A 25,102-nucleotide genomic window follows, 5' to 3' on the forward strand; every position below is an offset into this window, starting at 1 on the left:
AATCTTTTTGTTTATCTTCTGTCCTTTAAAGAATGAAAAAAGAGGGGGTAAAATAACTTGAAAATCAAAACTCCATACATACAGATTGCTTAAAAATTTTTATTGCTATCAGTGATATTTGTCTGGCCGTACATTGTTTTTTTTGTTAGGTGTTAAATTTATGTTTTACCTTGGTTTGGACAGTAGTCCTGGATTGAAGTGTTATTTTGTATGGATGCTGATTCACTGTTCTACAAATTTTGTTTAATCGCTCATTATAAAATGTACATGTATGAAGATGTAAAAAAAAATTAAGTGTGGTAAAGTTTCAGTCAAGAGATTTATTAGCTAAAGCTGAGGATAAGAAATATCTGATGACCGTGCAAACACACTCATTAATCCAGAAACACATCTCACCCAGTAACATATTTTTCCTCTTCTTGCTATGTCTTGCTTTTCATTTATTTACTTTTTATGCATATAATTTTTTTTCTGGAATTTTTTCTCCCATTATCTTTTGTTTATTTTAAATTCTTATTATATATTTAAATGAAGACAAAAAAAATTTCACTGAAGCAAATTTATGTGTAATTCTAGATACTTTTATAGATTTATACCCACATAATTCTTTGTATTTCTACTTCAGATGAGGATATGAGAATCTTAGCACTTTTTTTGAGAGAAAGCTTGATGTGAACATGTCTGTCTTTTTTCAGTACTCCTGTGAATCAGAAATTTGCAAGTACAATTTATTCCCTACAGAAGAACGAAACCATAAAAGCATCAAGGATTCTCTCCCTCCCTTTTCCCATTTTTCTTTGTCTTTTTCTTCTTCTCTGCTTTTAAGTAAACTGTGTTTTTGCGGGTTTTCTACTATAAAACTAAATGTGTTGTAGGAAGGGAGAAGATTTGACACCTTATTTTGACACCTTATTTTCAGTTTATTTTCTTTTATAGAGATATATTATTTTTGCGTGTTTTGAGAGTAAAGATTTAGGTAATTCCACAAAACAACATACTGTGTAGAGTCATTGTATTGCATTTAAAAATTTTTCCTGTCTTCTTTAAAATAAGAGAAGGTATGCCATAGAATGGTTATTTCTTTCTCTTATTATTTTACTAATAATTCCTTAGTGATGTTGAGATTTTTTTTCGACTACATATGTAATTTGTACATGCTCCAAAATAATATATTTAGATCATACGAAACATTTTTGCAATGCAGTCATTATGTACATATAACACAAAATATTTTTTTTTGTCGACCTTGCTTTGATGTAGGTGCTTTATTTTATTTTCATTATATATATTTATGCTGTATGATTCGCTTTCGTAGTGTCTTTTCATTCACTGTAATATGCGTATAATTTGGCAATAGACTACCTCAGGACAACATTTTTCAATTTTTTGCGCTATTTTCCAGTCCCTTGCTCAAATGCCTAATGCATATATTCTATTTAGTTATAATTAATTGCGGACGTTATTTAGCCAAGCACAATTTTCTTTTCAGAGCCAGCTTTTCATGTTAGAGATCTTTTCATGTAATTCGATTGAGAGCGCTAAGCCTATAGAGGGATGGAGGGAAGGAGAGAGGGGGGATTCTATTCCAGCTGAATGCACCCTCTTCTCTACACACTCTCCATGCAATGTTTGATGGGTGGAAAGCAAACCATTTCTGCACCAACAAAAGCCCACAATCACAAAAAGTAGCTACTAATCCTTGGAAACTACTAAACCTCACATTTAGGTGCTAATATTTTCAGCAATGTGTAGCCAGTATATGGGGGATTTTCAGTATGTGTTTAAATGGAGTGAGCTTGACTTTTATTTTGTGTGCTTCACACTCCTATATGTTATGTTGGTACCGCAATAACAAATTTGACGTAGATTATAGTCATCGTTTATAAAATACAGATCAGAAAAATGTATCTTGCTTGCATCTTGCTTTGCTTGCATGGCTTATAGTTCTGTGATCAGTCAGTTGGTATGATAGCACTGAATGTGAATAGAGGCAGATTAAAAAACTCTGAACCCCATTCTAAAGGCCTCAGTCTATTCAGCCTCACAAGGCATTTGGAAACAATACGCCGCCAATCCCCCAGCAGCTTAGCCCCGGCTGTCAGCCCTCCCCCCGAGGGGCTAACAAGCCTGACAACCCCCTCTACAGTGGAACGCTAGTGGGGCTCGGACCTTTTAGGTACTCCCCCTCGGCTTAGCCCCTCTCCCATTTTATTAACTTGGAGGTCTGAGCCAATTCCCCCATCCCGACCAAACCCAAGACTTGGAGGCTAATTAGCAACAAGCTGGTACAGTGAGGACTGACCCTAATTGCTCTGTGGTGGCATGCTTCGACCTGCCAAGACAAGAGTGGAGCGGGCCTTCACTTCCCAAGTGTCCGCTTGAGGTGTATCTACATCAGTGTATAGCTAGTAAAAATTGCAAGCAATATGCATCTTGGTGCCTAATTCAAACTATCATATGAAAACACCAATTGGACATTATACTGTGATCAATTGGTGATATACATACATGTATCATAAATACATCTTGTCTTACATATATATCTTACATTTTGAAATGTTTAAAATATTATTAAAATTTTAACTCTTTTATGTTTATATGTTTGTTAATTAATGTTTTAGACATGACATATTTCAGTAATGGCAAAGCTGAATTTTCAGCAGTCATTACTCCAGTCTTCAGTGTCACATGATATTTCAGAAATAATTTTAATATGCTGATTTGGTGCTCACGAACCCTTTATAATTACTATCAATGTTGAAAACAATTGTTGTGTTTAATATTTTTGCATATTGTATATATAATGTGTGCATGCATTATCTTGTTTTAAATTCACAATCTTCATCCGAGTTTCTCCCTCTGTTCTTATTTCAGAGGGGCAAACTGAACCACATCCCCGTGGTCAAACAGAGTCAAGTGGAGCCAGGCAACTTTTTGATTCTGGTGGTGGTTTCCATGGTTTTTATTGTGATGGTGTTGGGGATGTCGGGGGCTCTGTACTGCTTGCGCCATCGCTCCCACCATAAGCTGAAAGAAAAGCTGGCTGGTTTGGGAAGCTACACAGGCCACGATGCCACAGCAGCCTATCAGGTAGGAGCCGGGCCGATTATTTCAGCCAATCATGTTTTCTCTGACATTCACCCATGCATATTAACATGAATAAGCGTCTCTGTTTTTCCAGATATAGTGAACAAGTTGTCCTCATCCAAGGTTATTTTTACTTACCATTACAGAGTAACACACTCTGTATTTGCGATCCCCACCAGGTGTATTAAAGGTTCTTAATGGTTCCAAAATTATTGTAGCTCATTAACAAAAAGGCAATGAAATTCATTTAAAGCTTCTTTTCCTTAATTATGACCCATTGGAGCAGGCGCAGATGTCCTTGCACGACAGCAGTGTTTAATATGAATCCTAATTGAGGCAGAGCCCTTTTTAGCAGGGAAATGAGTTTGTTGTCTGACCTTTCTTTCACGGCTCCTGGAGGGAGGGCTTGCGGTGAAGGTTTATTGATTTTGTGTTGGGCTCAGCTGTACTCAAAGAGACTGGATCGCAGGGTGCAAGCGCTTGGCTTCCTCCCCCGCCTTCAATATTTAATAAACCTCTCACACTTTGTCGAGAAGTCCCTTCCATTAACGTCGGCCCTATCAGTGTGGCAAAATAATCGGTGTTTCTCAATATTGTTATGGGGCAGTCACACATTATGTATTGACACCTTTGTTATGTTTTCATTTCAGGTTTTAATTACTTTGTATTGATTTTAATTTGTGTGTAACGTTGTCGTATCGTGGTTTGTTGCGAGTGCTCTCGGCCCTTTAGATCTGCCAGGTTGCTTAGGTTTTTTTTTTTTTTTAAGCCAATAAGATTAAAGGCGTAGACCAGGCTCTTACTGTGTAGTTGTAAGGGATTTACCCAACTGCTGTAGCTGGAATGAATGCAGTCTTGTGCACAGGGACTCTTACAGTGAAACATGCAATTAGAAATAGTTCTGCCACAATGATTCTGTAGCAGATCAAAACACACACACACACAGCACCAACGCCACCCACCTTTCCTCTCTCTCTCTCTCTCTCTCTCTCTCTCTCTCTCACACACCCTCTCACATTATTACACTTTATTTTTATTCCTTCATCAAACACACTCACACATATTCACACTTTTTGTTCTCCCTGTTAATACCTTATTATATAACAAATTTCTTATTCTACATTTTTTCTTGTTGTAATAGAGTACAGCAAAGATACTTTTTGGTTTTGTTCCTACTTCTCTGACTTATTTTATTATTTAAATTTTACTTATATTTACTCAAAAGTGGAACAGGCTTAAACAATTACTATTTGGAGCAAATTTAATAAGTCCCTAATCTGTAACTTGACTGCAATTTATTTACAAAATCTGGAAAAGGTCAGTGTTGTGAGATCAACGGTAGTTTCTCAATGCTATTGATGCTTTTACATCAATACAATTCATGACCGTTTTTATCTCCCTTGCATTCTAACCATACTTACAAAAACCATTATCCAACAGGTATTTTTTATTAAGGAAACTAGTTCCATTTGTGTTACCATGCAAAGAATTTACTTTTGTTAAGACATATGACATTAAAGGTAATAATTATGTACACTATTTAAAGTAAAAACATGCTGTTAAAGTAATCTTTCTTTAAAGAATTAGATATTAAAGTTTAAATCATTTTTAGGACTGATTTAAGGGACTATGTGAAGGCTGCTAGACTAGAGCATGGCACTAGCAACATCAAAGTCACACTAATGAAAACATGATGATGTACACCTTGAATACGCTGAAAATCACTTTAGATAAAAGCATTTACCAAATGTTAATGTTAAGGAACATGTATTTATTAATTTACTTTTAGTTTATATATTTGCAGCTTTTACTGCTCCTTGATGGGGGAGTGATTCTCCCAACTTTTCTCATTGCATTTCACTTTATTTACTGTTTCAGCCTGTTTTTTGTTTTTTTTAATCAGTTTTGGAAATTACTCACAATATTTTTGCTAAATAATTTAAAATGTAATTTTTTTTAATACTTATTAGTTTACTGATTATAAGAGAGGCAAATGTATGCATTATTTGTGCTGGCTGGCATGAACATGATTTTATCAGGAAGTGGGCACTGTTTTAGCAGTTGGCACATATTTTTGCAGTTTTACTTATTCTAAGTCAGAATGACTCATGATGGACATCAGATCAGATATTAATGTCAAGGGTGGACTCCATCCTTTAGTCCTTGACTGATTTTAGAGCTCTGTGGTCTCTGTTTCAGCCTTCACCACCTTCCCTCCTGGTTTCTCTCATTGAGGAGCTCCATTAGTGAGACGCACTAAACTTCCAGCTCCAATCCCCACACTCCCTCACTGACCCCCTGTCAGACTCACTCGGCTCTCTTTTTTTATCTGGGTGCTTTTTTAACTGTTGGACATTTGATCTCAGATGGGGTCATACTGTTGTGACTAGCAACTCCTTCAAAAAGTAATTGTCTGTGCTGTTTCACCTCTGAGTAAATAAAATGAAAGGAAGGCTAAGGAAAGAAGAAATAATCACAACCGAGCACAATTCGCAGAAAGTTTTTCACTCAATAAAATTGAAGCTTTTAATGCTTTTAAAATGGCTTTCAAATGTTACAAAATGCTGTTGTGTTATAGCAAAAAAACTAGATGCTATTTGCCAGAAAATGCACATAGTTGCTCGAAGCTTTTCAGAATGGATTTAATTCCTTGTAAATCGTTGTAAACATTATAGAATGCATGTAGTCAGAATTGTTTTGTTAACAGTGCTTTAAGTGTGGTTAGCCATTTCACTATCTTCCACCACTGGCTTAGTCTGCCCTCCTCCCTTTTTAAAATCCCTCCTCCAAAAATCAATCTTGATCTCATCTTACCGAATCAAATTCACAAAATGACTGACAGGCAGAGAGTATCACATCATCTTCTGATTGGCCTAAAGAATAGCGCCCCGCACCCGAATGTATTTTTTTCTATTAACAGACATAATATCTCAGGACTTCTATTTCAGTGATATCAGTCAGATAATGCAGACATTTTCTGTGTGCTCTTCTATGAATAATTGCTCACAGCAATTATATGTTGAGAGCCAGGTTAGCAGGGATCTAATGACACATCTGTGAGAGAATCTATCTCGTACCCTGAAACATCCATCTGAGATCCTCATAGTCACTGATCCTGGTGAAGGTGATTTGAAAAATCACCGGCAAACAGCAAAAGGCTGTTTGTTTCTACTTTTGGTCTTTCAGTCTGCTGCTTTGTTTCATTTGGTTGAAGTCAAGACAAATGGTAGATAAAATCTTGGAATTATAATTCCTGAATGACGTGAGTGATGGAAATGTAGCCATTAAGGTTATGAGGATATCAGTAAATATACGGATTTGCAGTTGGTTGACAAATGCAGTGACTATATGCTGAGAAAGAGACTTAAATTGCTAATACTAAATGTTTCATGACAAACTCTCATACTGTAAGCAAATATTATGCATGCTTTTGATTTATTATATATGTAAATGTATTATTTTTTTAAAGGTTAATCCCTTATCTATGAACCTTGTGTTTAAATTTGACTGGTAGCATTTAGTAATTATTTGCTCCACTGGTGGGTCGTGAGTTTATGCAGATGAAAGATTTCATCTTGTAGAGCAGACAGTGATGTAATGTGTTGTTGGATGTATAATGAACCCACTCTGAGATGCAAAGTGGAGATAAATGAAACAGAGTTTATTTGATCCAGAATGCTGATGTGGTATCAGTTTGCATTCATATGATTTTCTTATATAAATACCCATTATAATATTCTAAACATAATAACCAGTGCTTTGATGCTGTAGCGTGTGTGATTGATCATTTTACTCTTTAAAACAGCTTTGTGAGGTTCCCCTGCAAATGTCTTCACAGATATATTATTCTCGATAGGATCTCTGTCGTCAGCGCATGGCGGTGCAGACATCAGAGCGTGGAGACCGATCAGAGGTGTTTCACCCATCGCACACGTCACGCATTAACAGCGTGTCCTCACAGTTCAGTGATGGGCCGATGCAGAGTCCCTCCGCCCGCAGCAGCACATCCTCCTGGAGTGAAGAGCCTTCCCAAACCAACATGGACATCTCCACTGGACACATGATACTGGTAAACAGTTTAATATATGCTTACGTGAACACAGGACAGAGACTATTAAATCCAGTGCATTATACTACTCACACTCGCCATACACAGACTCTGTCGTTGCATACATAATCAAGATGAACATAAATATCCAAACACATGAATGTTCTCCTGCCTCTATCTCTTTGTTTTTCCTTTACCTCTATCTCACATCAATCACTTATCTCAGATTTTGGGTTTGTTTTTGCTCTGAAAGGGACTGCAGGGCTCCATGGACGCTGGCTTTTCTGACACAATGGATTGTTTTAATTTCACCCCAACTTTTGTTTTATTCATATCAGCACAGCTTCGACAGGAAAGACTGATAGGTGCCTGGTAGCGTTGTGTTCATTACCGAGCAGGAAATCTATCATACATCCAGCAGTGGAGCAAAAGACAGCCACTGAGTTGATTCATTTAGTGTATTGTGTTTTCCTGTAATGGATGTCCCTTATTGTGATTGTTTAAGGGGTTTTTTTTCAGCAGTATAATAAAACCGTGTGCGTTGTTAGGCACAAATGCATGTGCTAAAGTGTACACAATTACAAAGCAATTGTTCAAGCATTCAGAACTTCGCTGTGGTAATGATTTAATTGATTCTTCAGCTGTTTTGAAGCATATTGTCTTCATACACACACAGCAAGGATAGTAAGACACTTGGTAGTTCACTCTTATAGACTGTTAGGCCATGTCCACACGTATATGGGTATTTTTAAAAACTGAGTTTTTCCTTCTTTCATTTAAAAAGAGAAAAAAGATTTTTAAGTGTCTTAGAAAAGCGCTTACAAATTACATGTATTATTATTATTATTATTATTAAAAAAAAAATCTCTGTCCACATTAAAACGCAAGCGCACATTTTGAAGCACTGTCAAGAGCATGCCAAACCAACAGGTGGCGATATAATCTCAACCGTAAAACCATGTTGGTCAGTCAGAAGCCTGAAAAGTTTCCAGTAGGCGGAGATAACAGCACATACTCAATGTCACAAGCCAAAAAAAATAATAATAATCCTCACCCTGGCAGGAGTTTTCAAGAATGTTCATTATCAGTGACCTGCTTCTGCGTTTGCATGTTGACGAACAGCCCCAAACCGTGTGTGTGGACAGGGCCTTAGAGACAATTAGATTTCTTGTTTTTTTTTTCATGTGCAACCATAGAAAATGTTTATGCGCACCCACAATGTTAAATGCACATTGGATTCTGAACAGTGCAATAATGCTTAAAGGTAGTAGTTGGTATATGATATTTGCCAATTTTCACCATCGACCAGTAAGTTTACTGTTTGGTCGTGACGTAGTGGCAATGTGTCTTTTATTTTGACATCTCCCAGACTTTTATTTTGATGCACAGGAACTCCCATTCTCTGTCTTTGTTAGTTTGCTGTATATATTTAACTGTTCTTTTTAATAAATTATTAGACAGTAGTGTTAAACAAAATTGACTTATTAGCGAGAGAAAAGTGAACACTATTATACTCTTATATCATCAGTATTCAGCAAATATGCATTTGAATATATGATACATTTTTATTATTTGTTATTTATTATTTTTATTTGTTATGTTCCTTTTTAAAATATTTCTTTATTTGTAAAAAAAATTTTTTTGTAAATATTATGTCCTAAAAAAAGCAGCGTTTTTTTATGACATAGTTTGATATTTTATGTATTGGCTTTATATTGACCATCGGCACTGCTCTGTAAGATGTCAACATCAGCCATGAAAAATCCATATTGATAAGAAATGTCAATGTGTTACAGAAAACCTCAAAATCACATCTCTAAGCAATGACTGCAGTAACAGCTAGTGCAATGTACTGTCAGGTTACTGCTTGGTCAATTTCCATCTCTCAATGGGTGCAATCAAAGACGGGTTATGAAATAATAACTATTCTGATAGCGTAATCTCTCAGTATGTCAGGTTGCTATAAGGCATCCGTTTTCATCCCTCCCCAAAGATAAGAGTGAAGCTAGAGAATACATTCTCCATAGCCCAGCCTCACATTGAGCTGCCCAGCATTATAATGGCACCTTGTTTTGCCATCATATTTTGACTGACAATCCTACAGCTTTTTTCTCTTTGGTTTTATATATACTTTGTATTTGATTTCCATCTTCTACCACATGGTAAGATGAGATCTATTCATATTCCAAAACTGCCTTTTGTCTTTCACCATCTTTACATAGTTTTAATCACATGAAAATACAGTTAATTATTTAAATACATTATTACAGATGTTGTTTCTGTACATTTAAATGGGTCAGATATGCATGTTTTTGTGTACATAAAATGTGAGGCTTAAATCCTATATTATGACATTTAATTGGTTTAAGAGTCTGACATTGCACCCAATAGCAAGAACTTCTCTATATAGAATGCGAAAAACAAATATGCCATAAGAGTAGTATGTCCAAATACAAAGTATCCAAGAACCAGTAGGCGAAAAGTACCCAGCTGACCTATTACTTGTGAGATTCTAAAGTGTGCATTTGATGGACAATTTACTATCCCATGAGGCCATAGGAGAGGATCTGTGAATGGCAGTAAAGCAATGCTACTGGCACTGTAGGTCAGCATCACCACAATTTGGTTCAAATAGAACATACTTTTTTAACAGCCGCATAGTAAGTTCAATTTCAAATGTAGTACCTATTCAGACAGTGTGCGATTTCGGACACACTGTGAGATTTAGCCCAGATATCTGACCTTTTTATTATATATAGCTACTGCAGGATCATGAAGAACTAATTCAGAACCTTGGACAGCGCCGCAGTTCACTGCTGTTGCTCCACTGCACTTTATTATTATTCATACGTGCAGCATGGACATGGTGAAAGATAATGCGAGAGAGAGGCAGGTTTTGTCTTTTTTTTTTTTTTTTTTTTTGGAGTAGAGCAGCAAATCCTTTATATGTTCAATATGAAATGTGTTTAAGTGTGTGCATTTGAAAGCCAGTAGTATCCTGCAGTATTTAGTGCTTATTTGACATTGCTTAAAGAAGTGATGCAGTGATTTTTTTTTTTCAGTGTGAATGGAGAGAAAAGGGTCTGCTGTCTGTCAGGGAGAAGTACTTCAGTGATTAAATGGTTGGCTAGTTGCCAAATCCCTCTGTCTCTGATTAAATCACGCACCATCTTGCTAATAGAGGAGGTATTAGAGAAGGCAAATAGAGAGAGTTACTGTTACATATGGTCTCAGAAACACACACACACATAGGGCAGATGCTCCATCAACCATCTGTAACAAAAACACAAGAAAATCTAAAGGAGAAAAAAAAAGAAAAACTTCTGTCCAGAAGGTCAGATAAATGTTTGAGAAGAACAAATTGTCCTCATAACAGCCTTATGTGGCCACTTACAGTTGTCATTTGTCTGCTCACGGCACTCAGGATGAACTGGTGAAGTAAACTGATTGCTGGGTAATTTGTTTCTCTTGTGATATATAACTTCAAGGATGAGAACATTTTAAGTGCAACAGCCTATCATGGTTTATGTCTGTTAATAGTTTAGTGCTTTGTTTGTTATTAAGTTAAGGTAGATAGAGATCAAAAGACATCATGACTTAGTAAGATTATTGTGCAGGAGATTTTTAATTATTCTTGTGCATTATTAATCATGTATTTGTGCAACAGTTTGGCTGAGTAAATTTAGTTTTTTTTTGTTTTGTTTTTTTTTTGAAAATTGAAAATAAAGACTTTTATAATGTTACAAAATATTTATATTTCAATTTTAAAATATTATCTTTCTGTTTATCAAACACTCCTCTCCTGGTTTCCACAAAAATATTAAGCAGCCCAACTGTTTTTTTTTATATATATATATATATATATATCTGCAATAAGAAATATTATTTGAGCACAAAATCTGCACATTAGATTGATTTCTGAAGAATCACGTGATACTGAAGACTGGAGTAATGACTACTAAAAAATTAAACTTCGCTAATACAGAAATAAATTATATTTTAAAAAATAAATTTGAATAGAAAACATTAAATGCAGCCTTGATAAGTAAAATCATTAAAAAATCTTATCGAACCCAAAGCTGTTATGGAAATTTTGAGGTAATAGCTTTGCTTTAAAATGATAGCTGTGTCTTTAAACTAAAAGGGAAGCCTTCCGACACCTAGACGTTTTTGGCCACTGGCCACATTTCTCTCCTGTTTGAGTTGATCTTATTACAGTGGCATTTAATCAAAGTCTTTTCTCCTTCACTAAATCATGAATTCCATATGAATCGTAATATCTTCTATTAAGTGACTTGTCACACGGTTCATCATCTCTTAAAACAAGGTCTCTCATACACTGTTCAGAGGAGTGCAAAATGCGATTCAAATAAGAAAATATATCTAAGAGAATGTTCATATAGTGGTAATGAAGGTGTACATGAAGAAATAGATGTTCTATAAATTATTTTTAGTTATTATAGTTTTAAAAGGGCACGTTTGGCATGCAGAAACATTTGAGTGTGTATCAAACCCCTGCGAGATCACGGATTGTTGTCTGTGTATGGGCCAAGAGGATTCTTGACATTAGGTTATGAGTGTGTAATTTGTTTTCACACAATAAACTCAAACACACATTCACATGCCCACATGCACAAGGTAAACCCCTTCTTGTGGGTTAACAATGGGAGACCAGAAATAAGCAGCCAAAAAACAAGACACCAACCGCCAAACAACACTTACGCTCTTACGCTCTGGCCAGCGACACAGTCCTCTGAGCTCTCTGTCTGTCTTGCTCTCTCTCTTTCTCTCTCAGTCTCTGTCTCTCTCCCTCCACTCCCCTTTGTCTCAGTTGAATTCAATTTGGGCTTCTTGGGAAGGCGGCTTAAGCGCAGACAATCTTATCAGCATTTGTGCAAGCAGTGAAAAGGAGTGATTGAAGGAGGCTGAAGAGGCACTGGTGTGCCCAGGCCTTTCAGGAGTCTTAATTGCATGTGTGATTGTCAGGACAAGCCCCCTCCCTGCAACCCACCTTTCTCTACCTCTCCCTCCCTCTCTTCTCCTTTGTGGTGCATGTTTAGGATTACTGTCTACGATTCCCGTGCTGAGCGGGTTTGAGCTCTTGTCTGTCTGAAGGTGGATAGGTGAGTGATTGTATTGTTGGGAAGAAAGAAAGCACAGAAAGCGATAGGTTGGCCTTCGAGGTAAAGCTGGATTATAGCAGACGAATGGAAACTTGCTATGGAGCTTTTTTACTCACCGGATTTAGGGGAGGGATGGATACTTAATTCAAAAACGTTTACACGGAAAGGCAAATGGCACATGAAATGCATAAGAAATATGGTTCATGCTCTTGTTTGCATTGTATAAACAACAAATGTAACCCTGAGTTGAACTGAAATCCTCTGCTTTATATGTACGTCACTCAGGGCTGGAATGCTTTCCGTCTTTGAGTTATGCATGTTACAGGAAATATTTTATTCACCTTTCAAGCAACTTTTGTCTCTGTGTCTTTCTTCCATCTGTAGTCGTATATGGAGGATCACCTGCAGAATAAGGATCGTTTGGATAAGGAGTGGGAGGCTCTCTGTAGTTACCAGGCTGAGCCAGCAGTATGTGCGGTGGGTCAGGAGGAACAGAATGTCCAGCGCAACCGCCCACACGGCGTCCTTGTGTGTGAGTGCTTCGCAAATTGTATCTGCCTTGAGTGAATTTGTATTTGTTTTCTTGAGCACTATGCCGTAGAACGGCAGCACGGCCTGTCGCAGGCTAATGCGTTCTGTTTGGATTCATTAAAAAAGTCATTGGCCTCTTCTAATCATACACTGATCAGAATTTTTATAAAAATGTGCAGTCTCTACTAAAGGAATGATCACTTGTTTAAGAAAAGTGTGTTGAAATGTTGATGCTCTAGTAGTTACGTCATCATCGGTCTGTCTGTCTTTGAACAATGTAGATGATCACTCCAGAGTCATCCTGAAGCCGGAGAATAACCAGTCCAGATCTGATTACATTAACGCCAGTCCCATTGTAAGTAGCCATGCTCATTATTTACGTATTTTATGAATCATGTCCAATAATGGGAGTGAAAACACCTCTTACAGGTTGTTCATATGAAGGAAACACTGACTGTTTTTGAAACAGTATTAATGTCCATTTTTGCCAAATACTTGGACTTTGCCAGGTCTGTTTTATCCTCTCCTTTGAAACATGAGGCTTGCTTATATTTTTTATTTATTTGTTTCCCTTTTCTCCTTCACTTCTCTCCTCTGTGGATCAACATTGACTATTCTCAGACTGTTAAATATGCTCTTTTATGTATATGTAGAAGCACATAAACTGAGGGACTGAGAAAGCACAAAGAAAAAAACTCAAAAGTAGGTTCAAATAGTCAGTCATTAATTTCTAGAACAAATATAAACACAGCAAACATTATAAGCCAAAAGGAAGGTTTGTCTATTAATTTAAGCTTTTTGTGTGCATAATATAAGACACAGACCATTTGAATGCCTTAAAACCAAACACAGTGATTTCATTGCCATCACAGACACAATAATTTTTGTTTTGGCCCCTTAATTAGTAAATACACATAATGTTAATCAGTATAATACCTGTGCAGCAATATCACACTGAGAAAGTCAAACTGAGTCATTTTTACATGCTGTTATTTTTGGACTCCAACTCGTCAAAAGATGAAACAAAAGGCACAAGCGAGTCAGCCCTCCCTCCCCGAGGCTTTCGCGCTGCAGTCGGGGTTGGGTGCACTGATCCACTGGTGCGGAGACAAATGCATGGAGGCGCGGTAATTAAAGCGCAGCAGGGATTTGTCAATGTGCGTTTCAAAAACTGTGATAATTATGTCTGTCAATGTTTGTAGCTTCTTTCTCATTAGCTGCAAGAAAGAAAAGGCCTCAAAGTAAATCATTCGTGATATTTTTCACAACCTCCTCACACCAACACCCTCTCCTTTGGATCTGGTGACAGTTTAGGGTTGAGTTGTATTCCGGACCTCCATCTTTCAGTCATACAAAAAAAAGTATAAGTGGTGCAGAAAAAGCTTTTCAGATGATATTTAAAAACATTTTGTTCCTTTCAGTAAAATTGAGTAAATGAAGTCAGGTGAAAAATATTACATTCTTTATTTTTTTCCATCAATCTTGACTCCTTTTTGATTTGTGATACGTAAAATTTTACATATTAAGGTAATACAGTATATCCTGTGCACAAATCATACAATGCCCTTTCTTTTTCTTTCTTTGATATTTTCCTTATAGGGCATCACAGGATGCTGAATTTACTGATAAACCCCTAAAAACAGAACTCTTAAAGTAATTAGACCTTAAGAGTATGATAATCTTTCTGAGTGTGAAATGACAAATCGACTATAATAACACCCTGTATAGCGAGCGGTTAGTCAAAAAACAGTTTCATATAGACTGCCAGCATTAGCCAGCTTGTGTGTATATATAATTGTTCTACCCTTAAATTGCTCTTGCCAACAATTAAGCTTGTGCAAAGCAATTATATCCATTTTCTGCCATGCTAATGGGTGTGCGTGTCATTCACTGTAACCATGGGGTTTGAATCTGTCTCTCTCATGCAGTGGTGTTTGATCTTTTTGTGAGGCTATAGAGAAATTAGTGCAGAAGTACTGAACCATGCAATTACTTTAGCAAAAGTTTTGAAAGGCTTTGTGATCGGCTTTTGTGCTTTAAAGACATACATACTCCACAAAGACAGACAGACGTGCTATCAAGAACACTCTCACACAGACAGCTGTAGTGTGGTGAAATGTTCATCAAATTAGAGCATTTTGGATGTGAAAAATGGCCACATTGATCAGTAGGGCTACACTTTTTAAATGATCTTAGCTTAGAGCTTCAAGGACACACACATTCACTTACATATGAAAGAGCAGCAGTAATTCTAGAAGTGTTTGGAGCTTGTGTTACAGTCTCGTCCACTCTCTCCTTCCTTCACTTAATAAGCCCAGGTCTGACACCCTAACAAGACTGCATACCTTACCTCCTTACAGCAAACACCCTTTTGTTACAGCTCATAATGGGAACATTCCACCCTGATGACAGCTTTCACTTCTTTTTGTAAGGGGACATTTCAGGTCAGGAGAATGTTCTCCTGTAATGCATCCGGACAATAATATCTTTCCACTAATAAGAGTGTGGACAGGGTGTGTTGTTGTTTTTTTTTGCTTCACCTTTCCTTTTAGACCCGATGAATGGTGGTTTGTGTTGATGTTCTTTGATGGACAGATAGTGGGATGTGTGGACTAATGGTCAGAGTGAAAGACGGGATGCCATACATCTGACACAGATAATAAGAGCTGCATTCTGAATTGTGGTCATCACAGCTTGTAGACATGGATTATTAAATAAGAATTGATCAATAGCATGCCCCGTTTTGCCCATTATCCTGTACTGCATAAATCAGTAAATGCCCAGTATCCCAGAATATATGTTATTTGTTGGGCTTATTTTCCATTTACAGTAGACTCAAGATTATTTTTTTCCCTTTTTACATACATATTTATATACAAAATACATTTTATACACACAAAATACATAGATTTTACTTTAATGTTCATTTTAATGCTAAATGAAATCCAGTATGGTAATATTAAAAATATAAAATATTAATGTTAAATATTAAAATAGTATGAAGAGAACAAAAGGTTATGCCATTAAAACCAAATTTAAGGGTTAGGTCAGTAGAAATAAGCTGCAAGATAACGCTTTTAACAGTGAACACGTTCTGGTTTGTGTCAAACCAGAATCTCAAAAGGTTGAGAAACGCTGGCAACATTTGCCAGTTTGTAAACCTATTAGATTAAATAATTTTTTATCCCTTTGCTGCGGTTTGAAATCTACTTTAGCTTGTTATGGTTTTGCTGCTGATTAGCTGAAGTGCTGGTGAAGATCTTGCCTGTCATTATTTAATTGTGGCTAGTACATTATGAATGTCACAGTCCATATCCATATAAAAAAATTCTTTCCATCATTAGCTTTTTTCCATCGGGACAGCTTTCACTCAGACAGACACACAATTACACGCAGACACCCTCCTCCAGCCACTGAGCTTCTCATCAATAAATGCGTTTGATTAGAGAGATGCCTTGCTTTACTCCCAGAGCCGACTTTAATCAGAGGTATTAAAGAATGCACATGCTTGGAGAGGACAGACAGGGGAGAGAGAGGAAGAATGGGTGACTGAAGATGATAGAGCGATATAGAAATAGAAGACAGAGTGGATGTGGAGTAGATTACAATGAGAGTGAGAAAGACAGGAGAGAGGGGTCGGGAGAGGGGAGGTGGTCGTGAGAGAGACGACTCTGCTCTCATTAGTGACAGGTCTCTGTGCCTTCGCTTTATTTGATTTGCTTTTCCTTTTCCTTTTTTTTCTCTCAAGCTTTTTAACTCCAAACAGAAACAGATTCTGTTTCTCTTGGCAGCAAGTTTGTTTACCCCTTCCCCAAAGATCGGAGGGGACCTAAGAATTGTTCAGAAAGCAAATAAATAAGATAAATGAAACAGTGCAGTTTACATAGAGGGGCTTCAAGTCAGAAGAGAGCACCATAGAAACTAACATCCCTCCAACATGCAGCCATATCACTTTTGTTCTTCTGTAGAATAGAGATATTCTTTCATCAACAGACCACTCAGTGTTTCAGTTTCAGTATTGATAAAAAAAAATTGTTTCATGAATATTCATTAAAATATTTGCTCTGTCTTTTACTTTTAAGATGGACCATGACCCCCGAAACCCAGCCTATATCAGCGCTCAAGGTCCTCTTCCCTCCACCGTGGCAGACTTCTGGCAGGTAAGATACTCCGATAGTGTTGTCCAAGTCTAATCCATATGGATAAAACACTAGTGCAAAAACTGTTTCATGTTGCATAGTTGGATAGTTGGGACATTTTTGGGAATGTTAAGGGTAGAAAGGACACATTCCCTCTACACTAAGAAAGCTGCTTTATAAACATCCTTATATTACCTTAATTAGGAAGGCCGAAGGTCCCATAAGGTTTGGGATTCCTCACTGCACAGTGTCTGTGCTGAAAATATAAGTGAAGATCTGAGCTTTTTCTCCAACACAAATGCTTTGAATGAGAAAGTCTCTCACTACAATAGTTTTGATAATAACAAATTGATTTCAGCTTGTTTTTTTGCATATTGGAATCAGTGTTAATTGCTCGGTTGATTTTAAGAACCACCTAAATGCTTTTTGGTGTCATGCGTAGGATGTTTTCAACTCAATTAATATTTTATGATCAACTGCAGCTTTGAACAATTTTTTTTTTTTTTTTTTTGAAGGTTACATAAGTAAATGGTGTTAAATACAAACCATAATCTACATTTTAATAAATTGACTGTGGTAATGTGTTGCTGTCACTTGACCCTCTATAATCACAAACCTGTGTTACTAACAGATGTGGGTGTACACTAATTGATGTTATTGGTTGTTTGAATTTGTCATTTCGTCAATTACTGGCAGAAAATTAATGATCTTAACTAATTTAATTGCATGCAGATGAATTAAAGACAGTCAGGCCACTTCTGAATCGAAATAAAGGCCATTAAAAGCTCTATTTAAATTAAAATGAGTATATTAATCCCTGTCAATTAATGTAGTGATGTCATTGTCTCTGCGATTCTTCTTATTAATGAAAAGGTGATTCATACCAAACAGAGCCAGGCTTTTAAAAGTTTGCAGAGTCTTAAGTTTTCTCTTTAATAAAGGGCATGTATGCATATTTATATATTAAGTGTAAACCTTTTAGTTCTTCATTAGGCATGGCTTGTAAGACTCTCTAATGTGTCATTCAAAGAAAAAATAGAAACAGTGTTAATTAGTGATAAGTCTCCATGTTGTTTAAGTTCTGAAGTCATTCATTAAGTATATGCAGGTCTACATCCAAACAGAAACTACTGATTAAAGAGCTTATTATAAAAATGTAGTTTAATAAAACTGTATTTGACATATCGGTGTTATAGGTCTTTTTTAGATGTACTTCTCTAAAACCATTTATTTCCACTGAACTCCTAAAGAAGTGATAAACTAGTGATGATTCCATTTAGGTCCACATTACAATGTGATTTTTTTATATGAATGTTAAAATTGGAGCTTTGTCCACATGTCAGAAAAGAAAGTTTTTTTATATTTGCATAATTCTCTGAATTAGTTTTCCTCAGAGGGAAAGAAACTTCTACATCTTTCAAGTTTTTTTTCACAGAATATTCAATTGTCGCTCCGTGCAATTTTTATTCATAATTCTGGCCAAGCACAGAGCACTCAGTGCTGTTCTCTGCAGAGTTTTAGAAACATGTTTGTGGGTTTTGTTTGACCTTTTCTGCATATTGCACTGCAAAGCTTAAACTCAACCATATTTGATCACCTGGTCTGGAACATTAGTGCAAGCTCCTCCATTGACCTTCATTTCCCACTCCTGTATTGAAGAATCCAGCATTGTGATCTTTGTATATGAGCTCCTCAGTCAGAAAATGTTAAACTACATAAGAAATAGTTTTTACAGTGCTGAATAACATTTATCTTTTAACACCATTTGACCATTAATGTACACAGTGCTAAGCATCTAAACACATTTCTGTCTTTATTCCTGTAAGTTAATAGTTTTAGAAAAGTAATTCTGTTATAGAATAGTAATTCTGTTAAGATGAAACATGTGAAACAAAAAACTCTTTTAAATACTACATTCAGTGAAATCTATTTTTATTGCTACAATTCTCTCATCATATAATCGTGAATTTAAGACATTTTATTTTTCATCAGTTTCATCTCCAGTGTTTTGTGAGATTAAAAATGATAACATATTCATAATGATAACTTTATATTGCTTTTTGAACCACTTTTACCATGTTGTAATGTCTCCACATTTCTCTGTTAATGACTCTGTGGGGACGTGTGGCACATGAGTTTGATTATTTTATGAGCAGGATCATTGTATTTTATTGCTACCATAAAAGTCAGTGTTTTCCCTCATTTTCCTAATGGCCACAGTGGGCCTTTCCGTGATGGAAGGACACAGTAAAAGTGTGATTAGGGGAAATGGAGCGAGGCTGAGGAGGCTCCGTATACAAGGGGAAGAGGAGATCGAGAGATAAAGGGCATGAGAGGTGGGCTGGAAGACTAAACTGAACTTCCATTACAGTGACGAGTGGGGTTGAGTTATTAAGACCAATTAAGTTTAAAGCAAACTCTGCTGACAAGCTTAACTCTCTGAATCCAGTCATACCATAAAGGAGGGAATTTTTTTGTCTGGCAAATGTATTTTTGGCAGTTTTTCCCTGTTTACCTTGTAACATTGCTTTTGCATTTTCTGTTGATGGCGTTTTGTGTAGATGGTTTGGGAAAGTGGCTGTGTGGTTATTGTCATGCTGACACCTCTAGCTGAAAACGGTATCAAACAGTGTCATCAGTATTGGCCTGATGAAGGCTCGGACCTCTACCACATATATGAGGTAAAGCTCCTGTGGACAGTGTGGTTTTATATATTTGAATAATGATTTATTTTTTCAGGTTTTAATTCACCTTAAATAAATATAAGGACAATGAACCCTTTTCACAGACTTTGATGACACGTTTCCGCAATTATTTACTTTGTAAATCTAGCAAAGTTTTATATTATTTCATTTTTTTTTAGATGTACATTCATATCACTACACTGTAAAAAAATAATAATAATAATAATTGTAGTTTTTACAAATTTAATTTTGACTGCTGTGGTTACCAGAATTATTCTGTTCAATTATTCTAAGTTCATTACAGTTCGCTTTTACGTCATCTGAAGTAACAGAGAAAACACGAAAACACAAATCACCAACATTAAATAAACAACAGATGTAACATAAAGCTGATAAAAAAACTATTAAGAAATTATTTAAACAAAATACTTTCTAATGTGTCATGCAGGGAAATCTGGGAATATCTGTTTCAGTTTTGTTTTACATTTAAAAACTGTACAATTAATAAAATTTTACAGTAAAATGATATGAAATGTATGGTTAGAAAAAATTTATAAATAAAATACAAGAACTTACTGTCAACCTGTCAATAGCTTTTTTTACAATATTTCACAGTTAAAATTAGTCTTTTTTTACAGTGTATATTTTGTTTAATATTACCTTCAATTTCAGAATACGACTAATAAAATGACAGCAAATTTGACATTTTAAATTTTTTCCACCTTAAAAAAAACTAATCGAAACACAAAAACAGTGTATTTTTTTCTTTTGCTACTATAGTAAACGAGAACCCAATTATGACAAGTTTACCAGATTATGGCAAGTTTACCCAACTATGACAACTTCCACTTCTGAGAACCCTGGAAATGTGAAAAGGGTCCATATAACTACCCTATTAGTTGTTGTTCCAAAATAACAGTATTTCCTTCCAGTTTTGTCTGTTTGTTAACACTATACATACTCCATCAAAAAAAAAAAATGAATTTTACATGTCAGCGTGTTAAAACACACTCTGCATATATTCTTGAAGGTAAATCTGGTCTCTGAGCATATCTGGTGTGATGATTTCCTGGTACGCAGTTTCTACCTGAAGAACGTCCAGACTAATGAAACCCGCACAGTCACTCAGTTCCACTTCTTGTCCTGGATGGACCAGAACGTTCCAGAGTCAGCTAGAACAATGCTGGACTTCCGCAGGTATGTGTCCAGCTGCTGCATTTCACCAGGATGTTAATGGCAGAATGTTTACCTATGCAGTTTTTGTCTTAAAGGTTTGGGCAAATATACTTGTTTTCCTAAAAAGATTGTCTTCATTCACCTTCAGCCCTTAAGTTTAGAAAGAATAGAGAGTATGTCTTTGAAGAAATAAAATCTAGCCCTTCTGTGTGTGTGCATAGTAGCAAGCGTATAGCAATCCTTCCACCATAATCCCTATTAAATTAAACACTCCAATTAAATGTGAAATGTTCAGCAATAAAACAGTAGTGAAAGGAAAGCCAATCGCAGCATATGACTCTCTCATTTTTCACCTGCTGTGAGCATTCTGAAGAAATGCAATAGGCCTCTGGGGTAAAACCTTAAAGAAATTTAACAACCCTGGCACAGGCGGATGTGTACCTGCAATAGGACAATCCATTTTGGACTTCTAGTGTCTTTGTTCATGCTCAAGCAGAGTGTTCTGCTGTGCTGTTACATTTAGTTTATTAATCCCACTACTTCACCACAGAATGTAGGGAAATTATGTTGGCAGACTACCTGCTTTGTATTTTTAGAGTTCATTGTGTAATATTTTGGAGAATTTCCTGTTGTTGACTCAGAGCTCTGTGCAGCTCACTCTTATTTGCTTACATTCATGGATTATGGTATATCTATCATTTATCTAACCATTCTACAGACACAGTATGCTTTATTCATTTTTACATGTGCATATGCCTATTACGTATGCCTGTAATATGAGATTCAAATGTATGTGCTGAGATTTCTAAAGCGTCAGATTTGGAGTGCTGATTCTGTTGTTGATTCATGGGAGGACTGTTGGATCATATGCATAAAGCGTTTAGATCTGGAATGCTGATGCTGAATCTTGTGCCCTGAGAAATGATGGGGTAATAAATATGCACCGATAAATGAAAAGGGTGGGTCTGATCCTCTATCAGCATCTCGCTGATGATTGACATGTGATCCTTGAGTCTGAATTATAACTCCCATTCTGAGACTCAAAGTGTTCTGAGTATTCTTTTCACTTTAGTAAAGCAATCTGCCAAAGTTTGAATGACACCCTGAGCATTGAGGCTTTGTTGAGATGGTTTTAACCCTGGAGCTTCTGTTTGACTTGCTCTGGTTTCTGTTGCCATTCTGAATGTCTCCCCAAAGGCCTGTGACACAGTCTTGTCTCATACACTGCCATGACTCACACTGAATCTGTCAAACGCTCCTCACTCACCTCTCTTGTTTTTTCGTTGGCCAGCTAATTAGCAGTTGCCAGTGTCATTTTTGTGATGTTGCAGCTAGTTATATGAGCCCAGTTGCATAGTCACAAAAGTGATCATTGGAAACTGTATCTCCTCTTCCAGGCCCTTGATTTTTCCTTGCCTCCCCACCTGCATCTCAAACTCACCAGATGTCCCTGTTTCTCACACTCATCCACCCTTTTTCTCTGTCCCTCTGTTTTTCCCAGAAACACACACTGCTGCCCTAATGCCCCAATGCATGATGGTCCCCTCTGCACTCTTTTAGATCTGCACTGTCTCAAACAAAACTGATATTTAAAGCAGTTTTCTCACACATTTCTTGTGAAGGAAACATCAGGCTTTATTTTATATTTATTTCAAGATCCCAAAATTTACTTTTTTTGTCAAACGAGAAAAAAGAAATTTTCCTCATACTTTTATTAAATGAATATTATGATAAAAGAAAAATACAACTTCAGGCATTCTGCTGGTAATTTTTACACAATGTTTAAAAGTCTGTAGATGATATGTGAGTAACAGGATTTTTTTTTCTTTAATAGTTTTGATTTCATTGATTTTAATTGAGCATGTCATTTATATCAGTATGGGTAAGGTAACCATTCTTATACTTTGACTACAACCATGTAACCTGTTGTAGTTCCTCATAAAATTAAAGTTAATATATTATGTTTTATACTCGCCAATGCCAGTTGTTCTTGCATTTGGCTCTTGCCGAGTGATAATTTTGGACCCAGCTGTCTTTAAATAACATTTTAGAAAAGTGTGCAGGAGGTTTAGAATTGAAAGTCGTCCCATGAGCATTCAGATCTGATCGTAAAACCTTTTTTGGTGTCTCTTGAGAAATCAACCTTGAGGTATGCACAAAGCATTTTTTTTTCTTTTTGGGATAAGCAAAACAATATGAGTTCACACAGTAGGTTTCCATGGCAACAGCACCTATGTGCCTTAAAATCCTGCAAGGCCTTATGGTTTTGCAGGCTTTAGAATTGTGCAAGGTTAATGTGTTTTGGATCATGACACCTAACCACACATAATTTACTTAATGGCTTGTCACAATGTGGTGGATTTAACAACCTCTCCATTTGTTGTAATTGTTTGGCATGGACCTTTTGCTTTATTATGATTTTGATAGACACGTGTTAGAAAGTCTTCTGGTTTGAAAGTAACGTGTTTGATAATAAGCTAATTTAATATGTTTATATAATATGATCATATTTCTAAAGTAGCAAATAAATATGTCCATAATCTACCTATTTGCACTTAAAGTATTAATGGTCTCTTTTTTTCTGTCATTTCAGAAAGGTTAACAAGTGCTACCGGGGCAGATCTTGTCCAATTATTGTTCATTGCAGGCAAGTACCAGAATAATATAAAAAAAATGCATTTATAAGCTATTTGCATTTATCTCAAATACTATGACACTATACTTATATATATCAAAGCAGTATTAAATCCAGTGATATAAATTATCAGTGGTCTGAATTATCTCTCAGGCACTGGTAAAATAAATGAAGTATTGAGTGAATATCTACATGAGTGATGGTAAAAATGGATGGCCTTTACCCTCAGGGTGAAATTGAGGAACGTGAGTGTCTGTGTAAACTAAAATAGTGGCCAAATGATCTTTAACACCAGGGGCTAATGAGCAACATGTTTTGCATTGTGGGGAAGACAGGCTTCACAGCTGTCATGCATATTTGAATAATTCAGAATGATATCAGGCGAAAGGGGAGAGTTTCCCTAAATAGTTCTCATTTCCCAAACTCCCCACTTGAATGTGTTTTGTGTGTGTGTGCACGCTTAAACCTGAGCAACCTCAGAAAGTGGCATACACACACATTCATTCAGTAATGCACTCATAATATTCAGCCGCATGTCTTGAAAAGCAACCTTGATTTCAAATCAGACTGCAGTTAACCATCCAACTGCGTCTGAGTTTGGCTGGTTCTCGCAATTTAGTCGATTGCGTAAAAGGTAAAACAAGTTTAAAAATGCTTTTTCAAGTCCCTTTAAATTCCCACTGTGTTCAGACACTTTGTTTTTGCTTTTAAAAGAGCTGTGTTGTATTATATCTTTTTCTTTTCTTTTTTTTTCTTGCAAATTCAGTATAGTTTTGCAAAGAAAACAAGACAACAGTCGTCTTTGACAGAATTATTGTGAATGCTGAAGGATGATGCAACAGCAAACAATGCAGCTGAAACACAACAGAGAAATGAACGCTTTGTTTTTCGTTTCAGTAAGCACATACTGTAATCCTCATTCAGACAGGTCTGCTCTTTTCTCAGAAGTGATAACGAGTTTGTGTCTCCTTTTGCAGCGATGGCGCTGGAAGGAGTGGAACCTACATCCTGATTGACATGGTTCTAAATAAAATGGCCAAAGGTAAGAGCGCACAGCACAGATGAGAAGGCGCTGTCATAACACACAACGTTTCACACAGTGAAGGTCTCGTTGTGCATTAGAGGATGATTGAGGTCTTTAATGAATGGCCAAGGCTATCAAAAGGCTAATGTGAATAAACATGAAGAACAGAGAAGAGGGTCTCTTTCTTCTTGTGTTTGGACCTGTAAGCAACTGCGAGGGTTTCAGCTTCGTCTAATACGGTTGACTTTTTCACATGCAAATATTATACGTTCAAGGCTTCATAGAGTTTAACAAGTCATGTGAATCCAGCCATGGAGACGGAAGGTGCCTTCATAACCTGTCTGAATCATCACCATTCTTCCTGACCCCATCTGGTGAGGTCACCCATGCATTTGCTTCCCCCCACGCTTCTCTATTCTCACACCAGTCCATCCCTACTCCTGGCCTGACCATGGTCTGTGGCTTTTTGCCATAATGAGGGATCAAAGGCCAGCTTGTGCCTCTTTCCCATGCTGTCAGGGGCCCGGAGCCTCGGACCTCAGCTACCCCCTCCATCTCCCTTTTGTCTGCTCTCTGGGAAGAAAGGGGAGCTCCCAGGTTGCCCACTTTCCAGTGTTCACTTGTGTGATCAAAGCCCCAGAAAGTCCCGAACAAC

At 36.6% G+C, this 25,102-nt stretch overlaps 1 protein-coding gene across 2 annotated transcripts in view; it reads left to right on the top strand.

Annotated features, from left to right (window-relative positions):
- ptprn2 (protein tyrosine phosphatase receptor type N2) overlaps nucleotides 1-25,102 on the top strand; it is a 243,530-nt gene that overhangs the window by 211,887 nt on the left and 6,541 nt on the right. For both annotated transcript variants that reach the window (XM_059533291.1, XM_059533301.1), the window contains 9 exons: nucleotides 2,875-3,090; nucleotides 6,944-7,156; nucleotides 12,643-12,790; nucleotides 13,071-13,144; nucleotides 16,872-16,949; nucleotides 19,490-19,609; nucleotides 20,643-20,809; nucleotides 23,382-23,435; nucleotides 24,401-24,465. In XM_059533291.1, the coding sequence (XP_059389274.1) occupies nucleotides 2,875-3,090; nucleotides 6,944-7,156; nucleotides 12,643-12,790; nucleotides 13,071-13,144; nucleotides 16,872-16,949; nucleotides 19,490-19,609; nucleotides 20,643-20,809; nucleotides 23,382-23,435; nucleotides 24,401-24,465 (1,135 nt within the window). The remainder of the gene's footprint in view (nucleotides 1-2,874; nucleotides 3,091-6,943; nucleotides 7,157-12,642; nucleotides 12,791-13,070; nucleotides 13,145-16,871; nucleotides 16,950-19,489; nucleotides 19,610-20,642; nucleotides 20,810-23,381; nucleotides 23,436-24,400; nucleotides 24,466-25,102) is intronic.

The sequence above is a fragment of the Carassius carassius genome, chromosome 3 (assembly GCF_963082965.1).
Source record: "Carassius carassius chromosome 3, fCarCar2.1, whole genome shotgun sequence".
Taxonomy (NCBI): domain Eukaryota; kingdom Metazoa; phylum Chordata; class Actinopteri; order Cypriniformes; family Cyprinidae; genus Carassius; species Carassius carassius.